The 21,112-nt window shown below is 41.7% G+C and overlaps 1 protein-coding gene across 3 annotated transcripts in view; it reads right to left on the bottom strand.

Annotated features, from left to right (window-relative positions):
• The window catches only part of MCM10 (minichromosome maintenance 10 replication initiation factor), a 39,804-nt gene extending 18,946 nt beyond the window's left edge, over positions 1-20,858 (bottom strand). For 2 of the 3 annotated variants that reach the window (XM_032624844.1, XM_032624842.1), the window contains exons 1-11: positions 20,687-20,857; positions 18,808-18,895; positions 12,812-13,153; positions 11,902-12,006; positions 11,620-11,757; positions 9,802-9,973; positions 7,631-7,796; positions 5,746-5,913; positions 4,403-4,519; positions 1,547-1,746; positions 16-116 (exon numbers count right to left, since the gene is read on the bottom strand). In XM_032624844.1, coding sequence (XP_032480735.1) covers positions 16-116; positions 1,547-1,746; positions 4,403-4,519; positions 5,746-5,913; positions 7,631-7,796; positions 9,802-9,973; positions 11,620-11,757; positions 11,902-12,006; positions 12,812-13,153; positions 18,808-18,814 — 1,516 coding nt within the window. In that variant the 5' untranslated portion in view covers positions 18,815-18,895; positions 20,687-20,857. Of the gene's footprint in view, positions 1-15; positions 117-1,546; positions 1,747-4,402; positions 4,520-5,745; positions 5,914-7,630; positions 7,797-9,801; positions 9,974-11,619; positions 11,758-11,901; positions 12,007-12,811; positions 13,154-18,807; positions 18,896-20,686 lie in introns of all 3 variants that reach the window. The other variant, XM_032624843.1, reaches the window with a different exon arrangement.
• Between the last annotated feature and the right edge of the window lie 254 nt (positions 20,859-21,112).

The following is a 21,112-nucleotide window of genomic DNA, read 5'->3' on the forward strand; positions in this document are numbered from 1 at the left end:
TAGAAACAAAGTTACCGAGTTTTTGTTGAGTTTCCTGAAGGATCAAGTCTGTGCCCTTAACCACCAGATTAGTCAGAGTGGTTTGAATCTTCTTTTTAGGTGCGACAGCAGCTGCACTGAAATGACAAGAGTCACCCCCTCAAAAAAGGAAAATCACTGAACTTCAATGCTCTGTGAGGTAAAGGAGGCACAGAAGTAGTCATTTATTACAAACTGTCAACGTTTCTCAAATCACCATGTAAGTAGACTTTCTTAATACCATGACCCTACAGCATAACTGGTGTGTGCATTATGTCACAGATATAAAACAACAGGCGACCTACAAATTTGATTGAAGGCCGTTCCGGAAGAGCAAGTTGGCAAGAGAAATAAAAAATATGCCAACACTTTGATCAAGTAGACTAGGACTTACCAAGTAGTCTAGGATTTACCTAAGACCTATGCAAAAATTTAGGATATTAACGGAAGCTTTGTTTGTATTGTTAAAAGTTGGAAATGCTATAAATGTTTACCCATGGAGACTTATTTAAATTATCACAGAGCCATGTAAAAGAACACCATGTAGCCACTAAAAATAATGCCATAAGTGAATGTTCCACAAAGTAAAACTCATTATTTTATGTGGGAAAAAAGAACGTTGGCAAAGTATAGGTATATTATGATCTCATTTTATACTATTAAAACGTTATACATTTGAGAAAAAAGGACCCCCTAGAACCACATATACCAAAACAGTTATCTAGGTGGTGGGATTATAGATGGTTTTTACTGTCTCCTTTTGGCTAAACTGTACATACATTTTTTAAAAATAACATATGTGTATTGCTTTTTGCAATTTGGTAAAATACAGAAATTATTTTAAATCTTAAAAATGTGCTTGATATCACAAAATATACAGGAAGTGAGAGTCCTCTAGCCCAATTTCTGTTGGATCGAGGACAAAATCTGTTTTGTTCTTGGACCAAGTGTAGCTCCCTTGAGCCAGGTCCCCACCTGCCGCATCCTCAGATGTACTTTCTAGAGAACAGGGACGAGGCCATCCATCATCTACTCAGGGACTCCAGGGAGAGACTGAGATCCCCAGAGGGGAGGCCACGCATGCCAGCCTGAGCAGCGCCCCCTCCCCCGTGAGGCTTCTCTGCATATTCATTCACTAAATTAAATGTGGGTTCCACGAGGTCGGCAACCTCACACTAATAGTCTTCAGGGAAATGATTTCAAGTATGTCGACACTATGATTAACACTTTTAACGGCCCATCAGCCCTGACAAAGCAGCACTATTCACATTAGAAGCCAAAGAGGAAGTGTGGGTTCCCTGTTAAAGACCACCATGACCTGACTTAGTTTCCCCACTTTCTGAGTGTTTTCCTCTCTTCCCGGGAACGAAAGAGGTCCTCAGCCATCTTGTTCCAGGCAGCATGCTATGAAAGATAAAACCTGTACAAGTCTTCCAGCACCGGGACAGAAATGTACAACCACACTTTTTACTCTTAAAAGAAGACAAGCAAGACCGCTGACCCCAAAGAAGCCCTGAGAATGTCTCACATCGAGGCTGCATACGAGGCCGAAGAAACTCCTCCGTAGTAAAAACCATCCTGACACAGCCTTTCTTTCAGGCTGATGCCTTTGCGGGCAAACTTCTTTGGAATTCGGCCGCCGGAGAAGGTGGACTGCAGGTCTGCTCGCTTGGCACTGAGCCTCTTGTACTGGGCCTGGATGTGATACTGACAGTATTCACAGTCGTTCTGTAAAAAGGAAGAACGGCTGCATCAGCGTTAGGGAGACAGGCCGGGGACAACATTAAGAGACACAGCTCCTTTCTCCCAGTCTCACAGAGAGCTGTTCTGCAGGCAGGGGCCTCCCTGCTGACCTCCGAGACCATTCTCAACGCACAGCTAAGCAGCAACTTAGATCTTCTCTTCCTAGGTAAGGATGGGGGGGCGTGGGGATGAATTGAGAGACTGGGATTGACATATACACACTACTACGTATAAAATACATAACTATAAGAACCTGCTGTAGAGCACAGGGAACTCTACTTAATACTCTGTAAGGGCCTATATGGGAAAAGAATCTAAAAACAGTGGATATATGTATTGATATATGTATAACTGACTCACTTTGCTGTACACCCGAAACCAACACAACACTTTAAATCAACTCTACGCCAATAAAAATTAAAAACAAAAAGCGGGGTTGGTGGGAGAAGTTCTTCCCCTAAACTCCTCTGAACACACTACTTGGGTGAAAGAAAAAGTGGCATCATTCACTGCCTTTGCCCTCTTTCTACAATGGAAGTAAAATCAGCTTCTAGGATGAACCTTGAAAAGGTTATGCTAGGGACTTCCCTGGTGGCACAGTGGTTAAGAATCCATCTGCCAGTGCAGGGGACATGGATTCGAGCCCTGGTCCGGGAAGATCCCACATGCCGCGGAGCAACTAAGCCTGTGTGCCTCAACTACTGAGCCTGCGCTCTAGAGCCCAAGAGCCACAAATACTGAGCCCGCATGCTGCAACTACTGAAGCCACGCACCTAGAGCCCGTGCTCCACAACAAGAGAAGCCACCGCAATGAGAAGCCCGTGCACCACAACGAAGAGTAGCCCCTGCTCGCTGCACCTAGAGAAAGCCCACAGGCAGCAACAAAGACCCAACGCAGCCAAAAATAAAATAAATAAATTTATTTAAAAAAAAGAAAAGAAAAGAAAAGGTTATGCTAAGCAAAAGAAGTCAGACACAAAGGTCCCATGTTGTATGATTCCTTTTATGGCATATATCTAGAGACAGAAAGCAGATTACAGGTCACCAGGGAAGTGATTACTTAATAGGTAGGGTGTGTTTTGATGGGGTGATGAAAAGGTCTGGAAGTTAGAAGAAGCTGGTGGTTGCACAACAAGGCGAACACACTAAATATTACTGACGTGTACATTTTTAAATCGTCAATTATACATAATGTGAATTTTACCTCAATAAAAGTTAAAAAATAAAACAAAATCAGTTTCTAGTGAGGTTATCTGTTTCTCTGGTTGACTCTTGGACGAATGCTACCCTTTCAGTGAAAGGAACAAAGAGAAACTCCGAAGTATTACCCTATTGGGTGAACCTCAGAGATGGTGGCAGTGGCGTTTTAAGTGATTTGTCAAGTACTCCCCCTGAGACCTCTTTTTCCAACTATCTCCCTCCTTCCCATGTCCTGCTCACTAGTTCATCTGTTAGACAAGAATGAGGGAAATAAAAAGAGATGAAACCAAAATCTGTCATTTAATCCTTTCAAAGAGCTCTAAGAAGTACCACTTAGATGGATAGTATCCACTGGGATGGCTGCAATCAAAGACAGACAATAACAAGTGCTGGCCGGGATGTGGAGGAACTAGAACACTTACATACTGCTGGGGAGAATGTAAAAGTCACTTTGGAAACCAGTTTGATGGTTCCTCAAAAGCCTAAACATAGAGTTACCATAAGACCCAGCAATTCCATCCTAGGCTTATATATACCCGAGGGAACTGAAAATGGACATCCACACAAAAACCTGTACATGAATGTTTACAGCAGCATTGCCCGTAACAGTCAAATGCGAAACAACCCAAACATCCATCAACCAATGAATGGATAAAAAGAGTGTGGTCATCAATGAAATATTATTCAACCATAAAAAGGAATGAAGCGCTAATAAATGGCTTTGTAGCGTGGATATAGCACAGATGAATCTTAAAAGCATTATGCTAAGTGAAAGAAGCCAGACACAAAAGGCACATATTATACAATTCCATTGTATATGTCCAGAATAGGCAAATCTATAGAGACAGAAAGTAGGTTAGTGGTTGCCAGGACTTGGGGAGAGAGAAGAGTGGGGAATGACTGCTAATGGATATGGGTTTTTTGGAAGGGTACTGAAAATGTTCTGAAATTACATAGTGGTGATGGTTGCACAATTCTCTGAATATATTAAAAGCTACTAAATTGTGCACTTTAGAATTGTGAATTGTCTGGTATGTGAATTCTATCTCAATAAAGCTTTTATTTTTTTTTTAAAAAGAAAGCTCTAAGAAAAGGTATAATAGAGTTAAGTATTGACTAAAATAAGGTTTCAGTATATTTCATCATTAGCATTTAATCTCCAGCACTAGAAAGAATTGAGGGCAAATTAAAATTCTATCTTTCTTATACCTCCTAGTCAGCTAGCAATAAAAGATCACTTTCCTAAGAGGTTAAATCTTTCCCCCACCCTCAGCTTTGTAAACCGGCCATTATTAACCACACATTCAATTTTCTCACTTTGATGCTTCCTGTTATGTAGGAAACTCAGTTCCAAACAGGTCATTACAGGTAAAGTACCTATAATTTATTCCTATTAGTTTCTGTCTTTAGCAAAAACCACCCCAACAAAGCTGAAACCTACCAAATTCACAGTCTGTGTACACGGTTCTCCATTCTTCTTCTTTGCTTTACAGGTTCCCAGGTCAAGAGCTTCCCCCATAATTAAGATCTTTTGAGGATGATCAATAGATAAGCACACCTGTAGAAAAAAGGGGGAGCTGGAGTTAAAAGCAGGCAAAGGTATGGCCTTTCAACAGCAAGAATGGATATAACAATAGTTGGTGCGAGTTAAGAAGGTTTTTATCAGTGCACTGGAATTTGAAGCCAGTGCTCCATAAGACAGCTGTAGAAATGGGACGTGTAGAAGACACATTTAGTTCTCCACCCACTATCTATTTTCTCCCGTGTCTTTGCTATCAGAATCCAAACGCTCAGCCTTAGATGATGGATCCAGTTCCCAGTTTTCCCAGCATTCTTTGTAGCTAGTGGTGGTCATGTGACTCCACTCAGCAGGAGTCAGCAGGGAAGGTAGCTGGGAAAGCTTCTGCTTTCCTTTAAAAGCAGAGCAAGGAGCCTGGCTCACTTCCTGCCTTGAATGGAAATATGATGGCTAGAGCTTCACGGCCATCTTGTGACTAAGAGGAAAAGGCTGAGAGACTCATGGACACCAGCCCTGACATCACCACACTGCCTATGTCTGGATTTTTTATTATATAAGAAAAATAAACCCCAGGGTTTACTATGAAAAAGAAACTGTAGTGAAGTTCTTCTGTTATTTGTAGCCAAACACCTTCTTAACCAATAAATGAAGACTTGCTGCCCTTCTCTGTGAAAGCAAGGAATGAAATAACTTAGTCTCTCACTCCTTGTGATATAATAATCTGTCTACAACAGAAGCAGTAGCTTCTTGCTGGCTTGAGTGGAGAAACTGTTGCTATTCATACTGTATCTAAGTTTGCAATTTACTAGAGAATCAGTAGGTAGTACCCAAACTCTAATGATGCTTGAGAAGATGAAAATTCACTTTAAAAATGAAAATTCACAAGCTGCAGCTATGATTGTACTAACAAATGGAACACAGTTCCCTCAACTACAAACCCTTGGCTTCTCAATGCCATCATGGAAATTCATGGGAGATCTAAGGGAACCTGAGCCCAAGAGTTGAAAGAATTACAGGAACCTTGGAACGAACTTGAAAAGATATAATGAAAGAAGTTGTTAGGAAATACTCTAGAGTAGTCTGAAATTCAGAATATTGGTGGGTGAGGGGTAGATGAATAAACAAAAAACCAGTTTAATGGAGACAAAAGAATATAAAAGCTTGACGTATTACCTGGAGGTAGACCAATATAAATGTTTGTGATAGAACTCAGCTAAGTTATAAAGACCAAAAAAAAAAAAAAAAACATGGAAACAGAGGCTTACCTCCTCTGAACCATCCTTGGGCTTCATGGGGTTCGCGTTGAGCAGCCCTACAACGGTACCCTGTTCAGTCTTCCAGAGTTCTTTGTGAACCTCTCCAAACAGGAACAGTGACACGTACCGCGTCAGGTCACGAAGATCATTCAGTCGCCAGATGCTAAATGTTTTCCCCTGGAGCAAACATTTATCTTATTTTTAATAAATTTTGAACAACAGGTTACAATGTCTCCATTTACTGTTCGAGTGTTCTACTGTGGAAAAATATCTAAGTATAACCCACCCTGAATATGTAATCATCAGAATGTCTGTTAATTATAAATTAATCCTTTCTCTAGGTTTTGGTATGACTCTTCTCATTTTAGAAATGAAGGTGAAGAAAGGCAAGCCAATAGCAAACTTGTTACTAGCAGATACAAACTATGATATATAAAATATTTAAACAACAAGGACTACTACTGTATAGCACAGGGGACTATATTCAATATCCTGTAATAAACCATAATGGAAAAGAATATGAAAAAGAATATATATATGTATAACTGGATCACTTTGCTGTATACCAAAAACTAACACAACATTGTAAATCAACTATACTTCAATAAAAAAAAGAACTTACTGATATAAATTTAGTAAATATTATTTATCACTGATTATGTTATTAATATTAATAAGGAGGTTTCAGCTTAATGTTTCTAAATCTTTCCTTAGCTTAGAAGAAAAAAGCATCATTTAAAGAAAACTAGTTGTATTTAACTGTAAAATTTTGGAAATACTATGACATATCAAGAAGTGCAACTCAAAATGCTGCCCACTTATAATATGAATGTCTTCCATGTTTACAGATTTTTTTTTTAAAACAAAATAATTCACACAACATTGAATCAAGCTATTTCAGAGGCAGCCCAGAGTGGGTATGGTTACACGTTGAGGTGAGCTATCGCCTAGACTCAAGTATTCTAATTATTCTCCCAAGGATTTGTACAGAGGAGTTCAGATAAATTTCACACCTATTATTTCCATGTCATTATAGCCAGTAGTGATGCAATTAGGAACTTAACCAAATGAAAACCAGACTTGTTCACATTTAGCGAGATAGAACAGGGCTAGAGCAGGATTCAGAATCTGAAACTCAAGCCCTCGTGTCAGAGCTCATAAAAAAATCTAAGGTTGGCCAAGATCTAAACTGGAGAGTGAATTAGTTTTGAGCAAGATTATTTGCAGTATTTTAGAGAGAGCCTTTGAATCAAAAGCCAGTTCCTTCATTTTACAGGTAAGGAAATGGAGGTCCTCAAAGAAAGATTCAGGGCCACCCTAAGGCCACAACTCCTGCTAAGTGGAGAACGAGGCTTAGCATCCAGATTTTCTGACTTGTCAGGCCATAAAATAATTTTCCTGTTATGCCTCAGTCAACTGTTATTTTAAAACTTGCTACATCTTTTGTAATATCCATCAAATTCAATATACCATACTGTACCCGCACAAGCCAGCAATTTCAGGACTGTTGCAATTGACATCTTACACCTAGTAAAGCTTCCAAAGGATCTGTGAACTCAGCCTCTCTGAGGACCTGCTTCCCTTGCACAAAAGGGATTGCAGTGCCATAGGGGCATCTACACACATCAACAAACAATGACAGGTGACGTAAGAAAGAATGACATGGACAGTAAAAAGCCCAAGAAGCCTGTACAACCAGATGTTCTTTAAGTAGGGCCCTCCTTACACATCTCCCCCTCGGGTACCAACCCAACGATGGTGTGGCAACTTGGGAACTTATTAGCAATGACTTCCAAATGAAATACTGATGGGCTCTGGGTAACAAATCAAGAACATATGAGTCCCCACTGTCAATCTGTGATGAAATAGCTGAGAAATCAATAAAATGGCTTACGCTGTTAGAACTCTGTGGAGTGATTTTCTTCAATATGACCCCAAATGTCACCCAGTCTATTTCTTCCAGCTTCTCACTTGCCATCTTTTCCTTGAGCTGAGATAGTCTGATCAGTCTTCGGCCAGTCATTTTCTTGTTCATTTCTGTGGAGGATACTCGAGGCTTCCTGGGTCAAGAAACCAGCGACTGGTAGATTATTATTCTAAGAAGAGATTATCTGGCGCTGTAGCAAGTTGGTTAGCACAGATGTAATTGGCAGAGATCTCTAAAGCACCTGTTTTCAGGGAGGTGTAGTTACGTAGTAATGGACAAGGCACATATTTTTACAGCAGATAAAAATGAGATAATTTTGGGACTTCCCTGGCGGTCCAGTGGTTAAGACTCTGTGCTTCCACTGCAGGGGGTACGGGTTTGATCTCTGGTCAGGGAACTAAGATTCCCACATGGCGCACAGTGCGGCAAAAAAAAGAGAGAGAGAGAGATAATTTTAAAAGCTAGGTTTGTTCTTCCTTGGATCTAGAACTGGGACCTCTGTAGAAAATAAAGATCACAAATTCTTTAAGTTCTTATGAATTCTAATATAAAGTTAAAATATCCTTTTAAAAATAATCTCTTGACTTTAATACAAAATCATGAATTGCTTAAGTAAATAAGATATTTCAATTCCATCAATTCTGTAAGAATTTCAGAAGTTCTACTATTTCTAATTAGTTTTCTTTAAGCCAACCTTTTCACATAATAAATAAAAGCTTTGAACCTAGCTTCAATTAATATATTCTTTTTCTTAATGAGTGGCTAAAAACTCATGAATTTGCAAATTGTTTTTCTCTAGTAGAATATTAACATCTGTTCCATGTTTGATCATATTACATATTCAAGGACAAGAGAAAACAGGAAAAAACATGCTTTCTGACTCTTTCAGAAGGCTTCTAGAATAGAAAGCCCAAGAGCTACCTCTGAACAATGAAGAATATTCAGGAGAGAAACACTGGCATAGGTGAAGAAATCCTTTCTTTGCCTTATTTCTGTAAGTTAATAGGTTACTATCAGGCAGTGATCCTTCTGAGTATTTCTAGGTTCTGTGGTTCAGGTAGAACAATTATAGAGACTCAATTCTGCAATCCGCTAAATTTATAGGCCCCTCAGAAGCTTTGGCTGAGTGTTTCAACTTCATCTACTTCCATACAGTTCAAACGTTCAGCACGCTCACATCAGCAACGTCTTTCATTATCTGTAGGGAGTTTCAACTGGGAAAGGCAGTATCATCTCAGGAGGGCCACGTTTACCTTGAAAAAGAACCCTGAGGCCCCTCAGTGAGCTTTTACTGTATTCCGTCCCTCCGACACTGTCTCAAATGTAATTAAGATACTGATCTTCCCCCCAATTTTGGAGAGTACAGAGTCTTTACAATAAACTTCTACTGCATGTTAGCAGTCACTTGTTCTCCCCCTGCTTAATAATAAACTATTTAAGAGCTTAGCAGTTTTATTTTTGATTGACAGCTCAGGTCTTCTAGAGGGGCTGCACCTGGCTACTCAGATAGACAGTACTAAAGGCAATCGGGTTTCAGAGTTAAGGGTTACTGCTCTGCCCTGGGCTTCAAGAGCAGTAATAATGGAGATGCAAGGCAGTAGTGATGCAGAGCACAGAAGATTTAAAAGTCCAGGCTTTTCCCTGAACTGATCCTGGGATTTATTCCTATTTTAACTGAATATCTTAATTTCTCCAAGGAACAGATACACAGAATATAAATTGGCCTTAAAAGTTATCAGGAAGAAAAAGAGCACAGCTATTTCTCTTAACGTCAACTGTAAGAAGATACTACTATCCTGGTTAAACTGTATATACCTTTAGGTGTTTAAAAAATAGTCTCTATCACTGTTTCCATCAGTTTCTGATTAAATACAGTACTTATTATTTACTGATCTCTTTTTATGAACATATATCTTTTATTCTTTACACAAGCAAGAGAAAGTTTTCCTCATTCATATGTAAATATATGAGTCAAACCCAGTGCTGATGGCCTAGTATGGTCAAGTTCAAGAGCTGTAGGTCTTATGCGGATCTCCGGTACAAACACACTATTTCTGGAAGGCCAGGTCCCTAGGAAGGAGGAAGAGGCATCTAGTGGGGCCTATGAGCAGAGTGAGAGGCCCGTTACAGTTACTGACCTGAGCCTCAGGCCGGAGAAGGTTTCCATGGAGACTGTCTGAGTTGTTTCCCCAGAGCTCCTGGGGGTCCCTGCACTCTGATCCCTCGTCATCCCACCAGGCTTGTTCCCAGGAGTTGTTCGGAGTGGTTGGGAGGGTGCACTTGTCATCCTGAAAGATGAGCTTTGGGGCTCTAAAAAATGAACATAAAAATTAAAAAGAAAACCACGCTGATAACTAAACATTAAATGGAATTGTTTCTTTTTTTAATCAACATATGCAATAACCAAATCTTGAGAGAACAAAGCAAGCCCACAGGACCATTTCTGTGCTACCCCCAGATCTCCGCAGTGTGGTCCAAAGAGCTTGCTGCACATGAAAATGTTTTATAGCGCCGCTGTCCAGCGTGGCGGCCACCAGCCACAGGTGGACACTGCCCACTTGAAACTGACTGGTGTAGCTAAGGAAATGATGCCTAATTTAATCTACTTAGCCACATGTAGCCAGTGGCTGCTGCAGCAGTGCTGCTCTAAAACACTGTTCCTCTGGGCAAAGCCATTTACTGAGTATTCACCATATACAGAGCACTGCAGAAGATTCCACAAGGGAGGTAGAGACCTCCTAACAGAAATCAGTAATCAGTAGAGATGTATGCACAGGGTCAAATTCTACCTGAAAAACATCCAAAGTTAGCTCCCCTTTGTTTTCTTATCTCTTGTTTCGTTTCATTTCAATCCCATTTTACTTGGGGGGGGGGGGCGTAATTAGGGGGCCCAGGGTATTCTGACATGGTTACTTTTCATATTTTAGAAGCATTGGATAATGCTCCTGAGGGTCAGAAAGCTTGGGTACTCTCCTTAATAAAATCTCTCTCTCTCTTAAGTAAGATTGTTGTTTACCTTCAAAGCGACTTTGGATCACTTCTCGCAAGCCAGGGGCCAGGACAACCCTAGAACTTTAGAATCTCCAGAAACCATGCCCTTGACCCATCCCTTCAAAACCCAACTTTGGACATTGCCTAATAAAACAGCTTAGTAATATACCAAAGGTCCTAAGGGGATAAACACTATTAATAAGTGGATACATGGAATATATAATTTGTTGTCAAATAAATACGAACACTAGGAGCCTACAGCTATTCTGTCCTATTGAGCCATATGTATCATATTGTAATGAAAAGGGCCTCTCTGAACATGTGATCAATAAAATGTTGCTTACTCTAAACTATGTTATCTCCAGACCATTTTGTCTTAGACCTTCCAAAGAATAATCACTTTGGGCAAAAAGGCAGTACGACAAAACCAATACATAGAGCTTATAAATCCTTTTCATTTTATTTTGTGTGTATATGTGTACGTGCTGAAATAGGATTTTGAGTACCATTCTATGCTCCTGGCAAAGAAGCCTTTTCTAAAGAATGGATCTTCTGGTTTAAAACAACCTGGCTTCAAATAAAACTTGATCATTTTATAAGGGTATCAGTCTCACAGTCTGAAGATTAAATCTCTAGACTGCTAGCATAAGAACTCAACCCAGTGGTTATACTTGACTATAATTCAAGTCAACTATAGGACTATAAGAGCTAAAAAAATATTGAATCCACTAAGCATTTGGTTAAATATCTATTCTCTACCTAAGGATTTTCTAAGCACTTTGAGATGTAGAGAAAGATTAGGAAGTATAGTATATGGTTTCCATTCCCAGGAAACTTACTTTTCTCCATGGGCAGGTAAGATACACCAAAACACACACACACATACACACATACATGACGTTGCCAAAATATATTGCAAACAGAACCCAAGCAGTGAGAAACCAGGGAGGCCTCAAGTACTACACCTGCAGGTGAAACTTTTGGTGTCCGAGCCACCCGCTTGGGTTTTGGTAGAGTAGGGACGTCAAGCTCTGCAGAAAAGCGCGACGACTCCTGAATTCTCTGAACTTTCTTCTCCTTAAGAGGGGGACGTGGAGACTTATCTACTCGATTAAAAGTAAAAGAAATTAGTAAAGAAAATTCAGAAAGGGGCTCAAAAACCGTTTTACCAGGAGTTGGATGCAGAAGTGATGTTATAATTTCTTCGTAAGAGAAATGCATACTATCCTTAGAATTAGTCTGATTACCTGGGGTTTTATGCAGACGGGCTGGACTTGCAGGCGGTTTAATTGTAGCTAGTTTCAGCTGTTCTTGTAAGGACTTCATTTGCTCTTGCAACTTCCTTAATTCATCTAGGGAAGAAAAATATATTGATTTAAGAACCAGACCAGAGGAAATATTATACATGATGAAAGTACTGAAATGATTTTTGATGTCCACCCATCACCTCCACAACCTTGAGACCCACAATAGAATCACATACCGAAAACTCACAATTAACTTTTGCACTTCGAAGGGGTCCCCTCAGAGAAAGAAACATGATTATTTCCAGTAATCAAATCTCTAATACCAAAGCTGGTTATGAATTTGTACTACTGACAGATAATCACAGATATATGTCCATGGTTGACAGGTTCTTAAGAGTCAAGAAATGATTATATTTATTTCGTAAATCAAGTACCATAATTAATATAATAAATGCTGGCTCCTGTATTAGAAGAAATAGCCCATTGATAGAGCAGAATTTTACTGTAATTTAAAAATATATAAGAAAGACGCCAGGAATAAGGAAATGGCAGTCCTCAATGTGAGTGTTCAGAAATGGTCTTCTGCTGAAGTAGAACGTGTAGCTGCTTTGTAGTCTTGTCCCTGGCTCCCTTTGCTAAATCCTGAAGTATTATTTTTCTGTAATGAGCGTGAGAAATGTTAGAGCCATTCTGCGAAGGATCAGTCACACCTGGCTGACCCTGATATAAGGGGGCCTCTGTACCCTCCGATGCTGGCTTTAAATGCTCGCTCCACTAACTCGTACAATGTTCTTGGCAAAGTCATTTATCTCTACCCCTGACTCGGCAGCTATTTTGAGGAAAGCTGTCAGATGGGCAGTCTTCATCAGGGCTACTGTAAAGGAATTAGAGAAAGCAAGTGGTAGGGCACCTTGCAATTCCTGATTAGTTTTCCCTTGACTGGGGGCAGGAACAGGGAGGACCCTGTTGTTCGTTGATTGCGATGTAGGAGCTTCTTCCTCATCTGCTAAGTCATCCATGTCTCCAAAGAGAGCATCCAAATTCTCCTTTTGGTCTTCAGCCTTTTCCACTTCACCCTCATCAGCCTCCTCTGTGTAAGATTCACCATCACCGTCAGCATCAAAGAGCTCATCGAATGCATCAGGTTCACCATCTTGCTGGGTCAAGGGCTGACTCTCTTCTGAATTACAGTCCAAGGCTGACTCATTCTCCTCCAGCAGTGCGGTCAGCAGAGACAAATCATCCTCCTCCCCTATGGGAAAAAGAAGAAAAAGCAAAGAAAGAAAGCCTACCTGTGAAAAACAGCCTTTGACAAGCAGAGTTAAAACATTCAACATTCATAAGGCAGTTAAAATGACTCGGCAGATTCACCATTTTGCCTGGTATAAGTATTGTTCTTGTTTCTACCTCTGCTCTCCCCAAGTGCTTCTTGGAGGGCACTGGGCTAAGAAAGCAGGAGCCAGTATCTGCTTAGTGACCACCGTGGGCAGCCACTGGGCTAGATCTGTTTACCTGTGCTACTTCAGCTAATCAGACACTTCCTGCATACGAAATTCAACCCACAAGGGAATAACTGAAAAACACGCTAAGTATACATTTAGGTTCTAGATGGATATATGCCCTCCATTTTTAACCGTTTGAGCAATTTTAAAAAACTATAGAAAGTTACAAAGCATTATATTAAATGTATTCATATCCTGTCACCCAGAATTAGCCATCATTAACATTTTATCATGTTTGCTTTTAGCTTTTACATTAAATGGTTGGGGGAAAAAAAAGTTTAAGAGGTTTATCACATCAAATCTTGTCCCAACTCCTTACCACTGGCTGGCTCCAGGCCCCATTGCAATCACTGTCATAATTTTGCTATATCGCTCGAGGCCATTCTTCACACTTTTAACATAAACATGTAAGTATTCATTAACATAGTATTCGTTAACATAGTATGCTTTAAAAATATTTATATAGATTATTTCATACTGTACGTGTTACTCCTATCCTGGTTTCATTCAACATTGCATGTAAGATTCATCCAAATCAAAATATAGTTGTAGTTTATTTCTTTCAACTGCTGTATAGTATTCCACGGTAAGACTGTGTCATGTGTTACTCACCCATTTTCCAACAAACGGGCTAGTTCCAATTTTTCCCCACTACAAACTAGGCTGCAAGCATGTACCCACCTTCCTGTACATTTGTGAGTTTCTCCCTACTACCTCACCAACATCTGGTACATCATCTAAGATGTTCTGCTAATCTGATGAATGGTTTTAAAAGGTAGCTTGCTGCTTTGATTGGCATTTCCAGGGTTACTGGTGAGGTAGGGAACTGCTTACGTTTACTGGCCAGTTGGATTTCTTCTTTCTTGATTTATCTGTTTATTTTGTTTGCTCATTTTTTCCCCTATTTGGGCATGATTCCTTTATAAAATCAGAGGCATTTAAAGCAAAAACATTAAGAATATGTGATGCACCCCCTCTCTCGAAAGACAGGGGCTGAAACCTAGAGAGGTTAAGGGTCAGTTCAGGATCACATGGTGAAACAGGTCAGCACAGGAGCCTGGGTTAGGGTGGAGATCTCTAGATCAGTAAACCAATATCCTTTCCACTGCTCTATGCTCCCTTACCAGAAGGAAATGAGCCAATAGCCAAACTCAAGGCCTAGAATCTGACGAAAGAGTCTAAAGCTTGAAGTCAGGGGTTGCCTAACCATTAGTCTGAACTGCTCAGTCAACAAAGACTCCAAGACTGCAGGGTGCGGCAAGAGAGAAGAGCCCATGAGACTCCCTAGGCGCCAGCTGAGATCACCACACCCCCAAACGGAGCCAAGAGGCCCTCCTCTCTCTCCCGTTCCAAGCTGCTGTAAAGAGCACACCCTGGAAGAGGCTTGGGCCCACACCACTGGGAACCACAGGTGAAAAAGGTTGCCTAGTGGCTCCACACTCTGGGCCTTGAACCCATCTTTTCATGAGAACCAGGGCTGATCCCGTGATGCCTTGCATCCCAGTTTACCTCGGTCACCACCCCAAATCATCTGTCTTCTCCATGTTATACTGACCCCATCTTCCACCATCCTTCCTCCCAAACTCCTGGGATCTGCTCTCTGGACCCAACAGAATCTACTACCAACCCATTTCCTATATCTTCAGTTGCTCTTACAACAAAAATCTGGCTGCCCTGTGACCCTCTTGAGTGGAAGTTCTTTAATCATCCACACTGCAAATGCTGGAACAGTGTCCAGCACGCACTAAGCATGCAATAGATATCTGGAGATCAACTCCAGGGTTCTGACGTCTTCTTTGCTTATCCCTGTTCACTCTGGAACCTCTTAACTTTTTTTTTTTTTTTTTGCAGTACGCGGGCCTCTCACTGTTGCAGCCTCTCCCGTTGCGGAGCACAGGCTCCGACGCGCAGGCTCAGCGGCCGTGGCTCACGGGCCCAGCCGCTCCGCGGCATGTGGGATTTTCCCGGACCGGGGCACGAACCCGTGTCCCCTGCATCGGCAGGTGGACTCTCAACCACTGCGCCACCAGGGAAGCCCCCTCTTAACTTTCTTCAAGCCACAGTTCATGACAGAAGATTTTTTTCATCAAGATCCCCTCCTGGTTGCTGTCACCGACTGATTTCCCTTTGGATGCCTCCCTCTTCCCCTCCATCTCTACTGCTGTCACCATTCTCAGTCACTACAACCTGCACAAGGATGATCCAGCCAATGCCTCCGTCTCTCGGTTTCCTGACCTCACCTTCAATGGTCCTGTCCTCCCCTCATCTTAGCCACTTACTCCCAAGGTCATTCCGTGTCATCACAGCAAAGGTACAGCCTACTTCTGAGATCCTGACTTCAAGCATCCCACTCCGATCCCCACATCCTATCCTTCCGCCAACTCACTCTAGTGCTCCCATCGCCATCTCCTGCACTATATTAAGATGTTCAAATCAAAACTACACTGTGCTATCACCTCACACCGGTCAGAATGGCCATCATCAAAAAATCTACAAACAATAAATGCTGGAGAGGGTGTGGAGAAAAGGGAACCCTCTTGCACTGTTGGTGGGAATGTAAATTGATACAGCCACTATGGAGAACAGTATGGAGGTTCCTTAAAAAACTAAAAAGAGAACTACCATATGAACTAGCAATCCTACCTCTGGGCATATACCCTGAGAAAACCATAATTCAAAAAGAGTCATGTACCACAATGTTCACTGCAGCTCTATTTACAATAGCCAGGACATGGAAACAACCTAAATGTCCATTAACAGAGGAATGGATAAAGAAGATGTGGTACATATGTATATTCAATACAATGGAATATTACTCAGCAATAAAAAAGAACAAAATAATGCCATTTGCAGCAACATGGATGGACCTAGAGATTGTCATACTGAGTGAAGTAAATCAGACACAGAAAGACAAATATCATATGATATCACTTATATGTGGAATCTAAAAAACAAGGGTACAAATGAACTTATTTACAAAACAGAAGTAGAGTCACAGATGGAAAAAACAAACTTACGGTTGCCAGGGATAATGGGGGTGGGTGGAGGGATAAATTGGGAGATTGGGACTGACGTATACATGTTGCTATATATAAAATAGATAACTAATAAGAACTTGCTGTATAGCACAGGGAACTCTACTCAATATTCTGTAATGGCCTATATGGGAAAAGAATCTTAAGAAAAAAAAATAAAAAGAGTGAATATATGTATAACTGATTCACTTTGCAGTACACCTGAAACTAAACAACATTATAAATCAACTATTCTCCAATAAAAGTTAAAAAAAAAAAAAAAAGATGTCCAAATCCATCGACCCTCCTACAGTGTTTTTACCACCCTCATACCCCATCTCCTCACTTTGGATCCATGTTCTATCATTATAATCACTGCCTTCTAAAGCTTCTTAACTCCCCTGCTTGTCTCTCTTGCCCTCATGGTTCTTAACCCTAATGAAATCTGAGAGGCCACCACGTCCCTGCCTGCACTCCAGCTGGTGAACTTTCCTGAACAAAGACCCACCACCATGACTGGTTTAACTTTAAATATACTCCCACCAATAACAAACGGGCAGTCAATACTGCTTAAAAATCCTCACACTTCCTGATACACTTGCTTCCCTGTTCTCTAACTCCTTCACACGTTTCTCCTTAAACCTCTGATGCCCTCTCCTCCCACTTTAATCTTGGCTGACTGATCTTGTTTCGTATTTTATAGGAAAAAACATAGAAGCAATCAGACTTCATCATCTTTCACTACCAAACCTGAACCTGTATTCTCTGCTTTTCCTCCAGCGACGACAGATGAAGTGTCGGGTCCTATTTCTGGCCCATTTCTCCCTTTAGACACTGGTTCCCACTACTTTCAGCTTCTCCAGGACTTCGGGTGACAATCACCAGCTCTCTCCCACATCACCGGTTCTTCCCTGTCTCCTGGCGCATTCCTCTCAGCAACCAAGCTCGTTCCAGCGCCTCCCATCTTACCAACTACCTGATATTTCCCTACTTGTTTTATTATCTTGCTCTCTCTACTAGCAAGTAAACATGGATGTTGTTCAACAGCACCCAGCACCAGGAAACTTTTTGATTTCATCTGTACTGGACCAAATTGTGAAGCCATGCCAACCAAATGAGACTTTTTTTAGATACAGTGATTTCTGAGAGAACATGGACCCATTCACCGCTTCTTCTCATGACCACCTCACAGCAAAAAGTTACACTTTGTATTACATCAATGGCTCTGTAGGTAATTTGGTGATTTTAAGAAATAGGAAACTATCATTATACCAATGGTACAATCAATCTTACATATTATCACAGTGCGATGAATTTCAACGTTTGGTTTTAATTTTTTTAAAAGGCAAAGTGTAACAAACTTGGGCTTTAAAATTACCAGCCAGAGTATACCTGAAACTAACACAACACTGTACCTCAACTATACCCCAATAAAAATTTTGAAAAATAATAAACAAAATTACACAACCAGAAAAATAATGCATTTTACTTGTTAGGGTCTCTTCACAGCCAGCACAATCATTTCTGTGCTGCCCTCAGGCTAAGCTCCGCTAATTAGAGCGACAACACTTTGCTAGGTAAATATTTTGCACACATCCCTGCAAGATGAACAAAATTTAAAAGCACTATAAGAATTTAAGTCAGAGCTAGACTAAAACCATTTCAACAGATTTCAATATCAAATGTAAACTCCGACGTGGGCTGCCTGGGTTCAAATCCCTGCCTCTGACAGTTTCACTTGTGACAAGTCACTCAGACATCTGTCTTCCTGTCTATAAAATAGTTGCTGTGAGGGTAACATCAGTTAATACAGTCATCTCTGGTATCCACAGGGCATGTGTTCCAGGATCCCGCATGGATACCAAAATCCATAGATGCTCAAGTCCCTTATATAAAATAGCGCAGTATTTGCATATAAGCTATGAACATCCTCCCGTACACTTTAAATCACCTCTAGGTGATTTATAATACCTAATACAATGAAAATGCTATGTAAATACTTGCCGGCTCTCAGCAAATTCAGGTTTTGTTTTTTGGAACTCTCTGGATTTTTTTTCTCGAATATTTTCTATGTGCAGTTGGTTGAATCCGCAGATGTGGAAGGCCAACTGTATACGTAAGATCTTCGAGCAGTGCTTGGCATATTGTAAGTACATGTCAACTACCGTTAATATGAAAGACAATCAGTGCTGTCAGGAACAGAAATCTCACCTGATTAAAACAAATAACATTCACTGACTGAAGTGAGATTTCTTTCGAAACAGACAGTGCTTGAGGGGAGGGCAGCGATTTTCACTATTTTATAAGTGGAATAAGTAACAACAAGCCCATGAACACAAGAGTGATTTTCCATGAAACAAAGAGGAACTGAGAAAATGGCTAGGACTCACCATCCATGCTGGCAAGAGAACAGTGGAGATGGAGAGCTGCGAGGCAGGGTCACGTGCCCAGGAGACAGCAGGAGATGCAGGACCTTGGCTGCGTGAAATGAACATAAGAAAAGACACCCTTGAGTCTTCTCTCTCACATCGCACGCGTATCCAGCAAACCCAGAAGCCTACAAATTGTAGGGGCTCGAGCTCAGAATTCATGCAGACTCTGGCTATTTCTCACCCCACCGCCAACACCATCTCCCTCCTAGTATGGAAGCAGTTCCTTTTCTTGTCTCCAAGCTATGGTTACAGAAACTCGGTTGAGGTATAGTTTGTTTGATATTAGGTTACACAGATGAGACAAATTGTGAACAGGTATTATGAAGTCTGGTCTAAATAGTAGGGCTATTATCTGTTTTATTTCTTGTAACACATCTGAGGTCTACATTGTCCATAAGAGCCTATTGTGTGGTTCTACTTAGTTGCAGCCTTAGTCACATCAAGATTTCGATTCAGTACTAGTTAGCAAAGCTCAGAGGAATAGTTGGCATAGCCAATTAGGATAAAGTCATATAATTCTGTGCACTTTCCTTTTTTCATTTAAAATGGTTTTTAGAACTGCAAGAAGAAAATATAAATTTTTCTAGGCTACTGCTTAACTTACATGGGCCCTATAATATATATGACCTTGGTAAGTCCGATGTCAAGTATTAATTATGGTGCTTTCTTTTCACTTATTCAACAAACATTTCTAAGGACCCATCATGCAGGTTCTATGGATCCTGCACTGTGTTGTCTACTGGGGAATCTGCGGGATTGTAAGCTTCCTGAGAGCTAGGTAGGAGCAAACTGTTCTTGTTTATTTGTATAACCAATCCTGTTTTCCCCCGAAAAAACCCACGCACCCTTCCTCACCCTCACACCTAGGACCATCCGACAAGTGCTAGGGGTTCTATCTCCAGTATATTGCTCAAATCTTTTACTTCTCCCCAATTTCACTGCCAAAAAGCCTAGTCCAAGCCACCATCAATCTTTTGCCTGGACTACCGTGTTAGCTTCCTGTATTGGTCTCCCTGTCTCTGTAATTTATCCTCTGTACAAAAGCTACAGTAATCTTTTCTTTCCTTAGTAGTCTTTTAGGAACGTTAAGTCAGATGGCAGTATTCCCTTGATAAAATTTCTTTAATGGTTTTTCCATTGCCCTTAGAACAAAATTTACAAAAGTTCCTGCGAGGCAATGGCTACTCTCTCTCCCGCCTACTTCCACCTCCTCAGTTTCTTCTAAAACCACTCCGCCCCCCTCCCCCCCACGGAGGATGCTCCAGCCAGACTAGCCTGCTTTCAACTTCTTGGACACACAAGTGCTTTGGGGCCTCAGGTTCTTTGAAAAGCTCTCCCCTAGTTCCTTCTCATCCCTCAGTCTCTGCTTCACTCTCCATTTTTCTAAGCCTTTCCAGACCACCCTATCTGACCAGGCCCCTGGAACCCTCTCACCTCCTCCTTTTCACGACTTTATTACACATTCCACTATGGTGTACCTGTCTGTTACCTGTTAGCCACTTTTAAGTGTAAACTTCACGAAGGCTGAAGTGATGGGTGACGCATTCAGTAACTATTAGCAAATCATCGATTTGAACAAATGAATGAATGAATGAGACACAGTACAGACGGCACGCGTTTAGCAAGCGTCTTAAAAGGTTACCTTTAAAAAGAAGAAACTGGACCCTTAAATAGCCTGGACGGCAGAACACCTGGCACCTCTCGGTATATTTCGGAACTGCCCGCAATCCCCCAGCCCCGGAACCTCCGCCGCTCAGCACTCAGCGCCCACCCCCGCGCCCGGCCCCGCGCTCGGCCCAGGTAGCCTCCGCGCTCGCCCAATTCCAGTCTCGCCCACCTGAGCGCCCCCGGACTCCGCGCCTCCCGCCCTCGGAGCTCGCTAAACTCTCCCACAGACGCGCGCGGGCAGTCCCTCACGCTGCTCCTCAACAGTCGCAGACCCGCACCTTAACCCGCTCCGCACTCCTTCCCTTTCTACAGCCAGACCGCCAAAATTCCAACTCGACTCCGCCCCCACGCCTCTGACGTCAGACGCACGCCGGCTCGGGGCTGCACTGATTGGCTACTTCAGAGGTCTTGGCGGAAACGACCGCGGGGGGGGCGGGAAGGTGAGCCTTGCGTAGAGCAATCTGATTGGCTCACGTGACCGGCGCCCTCTTTGTTGGGGGCAAGGGAACTTCCGGTCGGTGCAGCCCTGGCTTCCTCCGGTAAGTGTTCTAGCGTCCCCACAGGCGCCGGGAAGTAGAACTGTCCCTGTACGGTA

Source organism: Phocoena sinus, chromosome 2, assembly GCF_008692025.1.
Source record: "Phocoena sinus isolate mPhoSin1 chromosome 2, mPhoSin1.pri, whole genome shotgun sequence".
Classification (NCBI taxonomy): Eukaryota; Metazoa; Chordata; class Mammalia; order Artiodactyla; family Phocoenidae; genus Phocoena; species Phocoena sinus.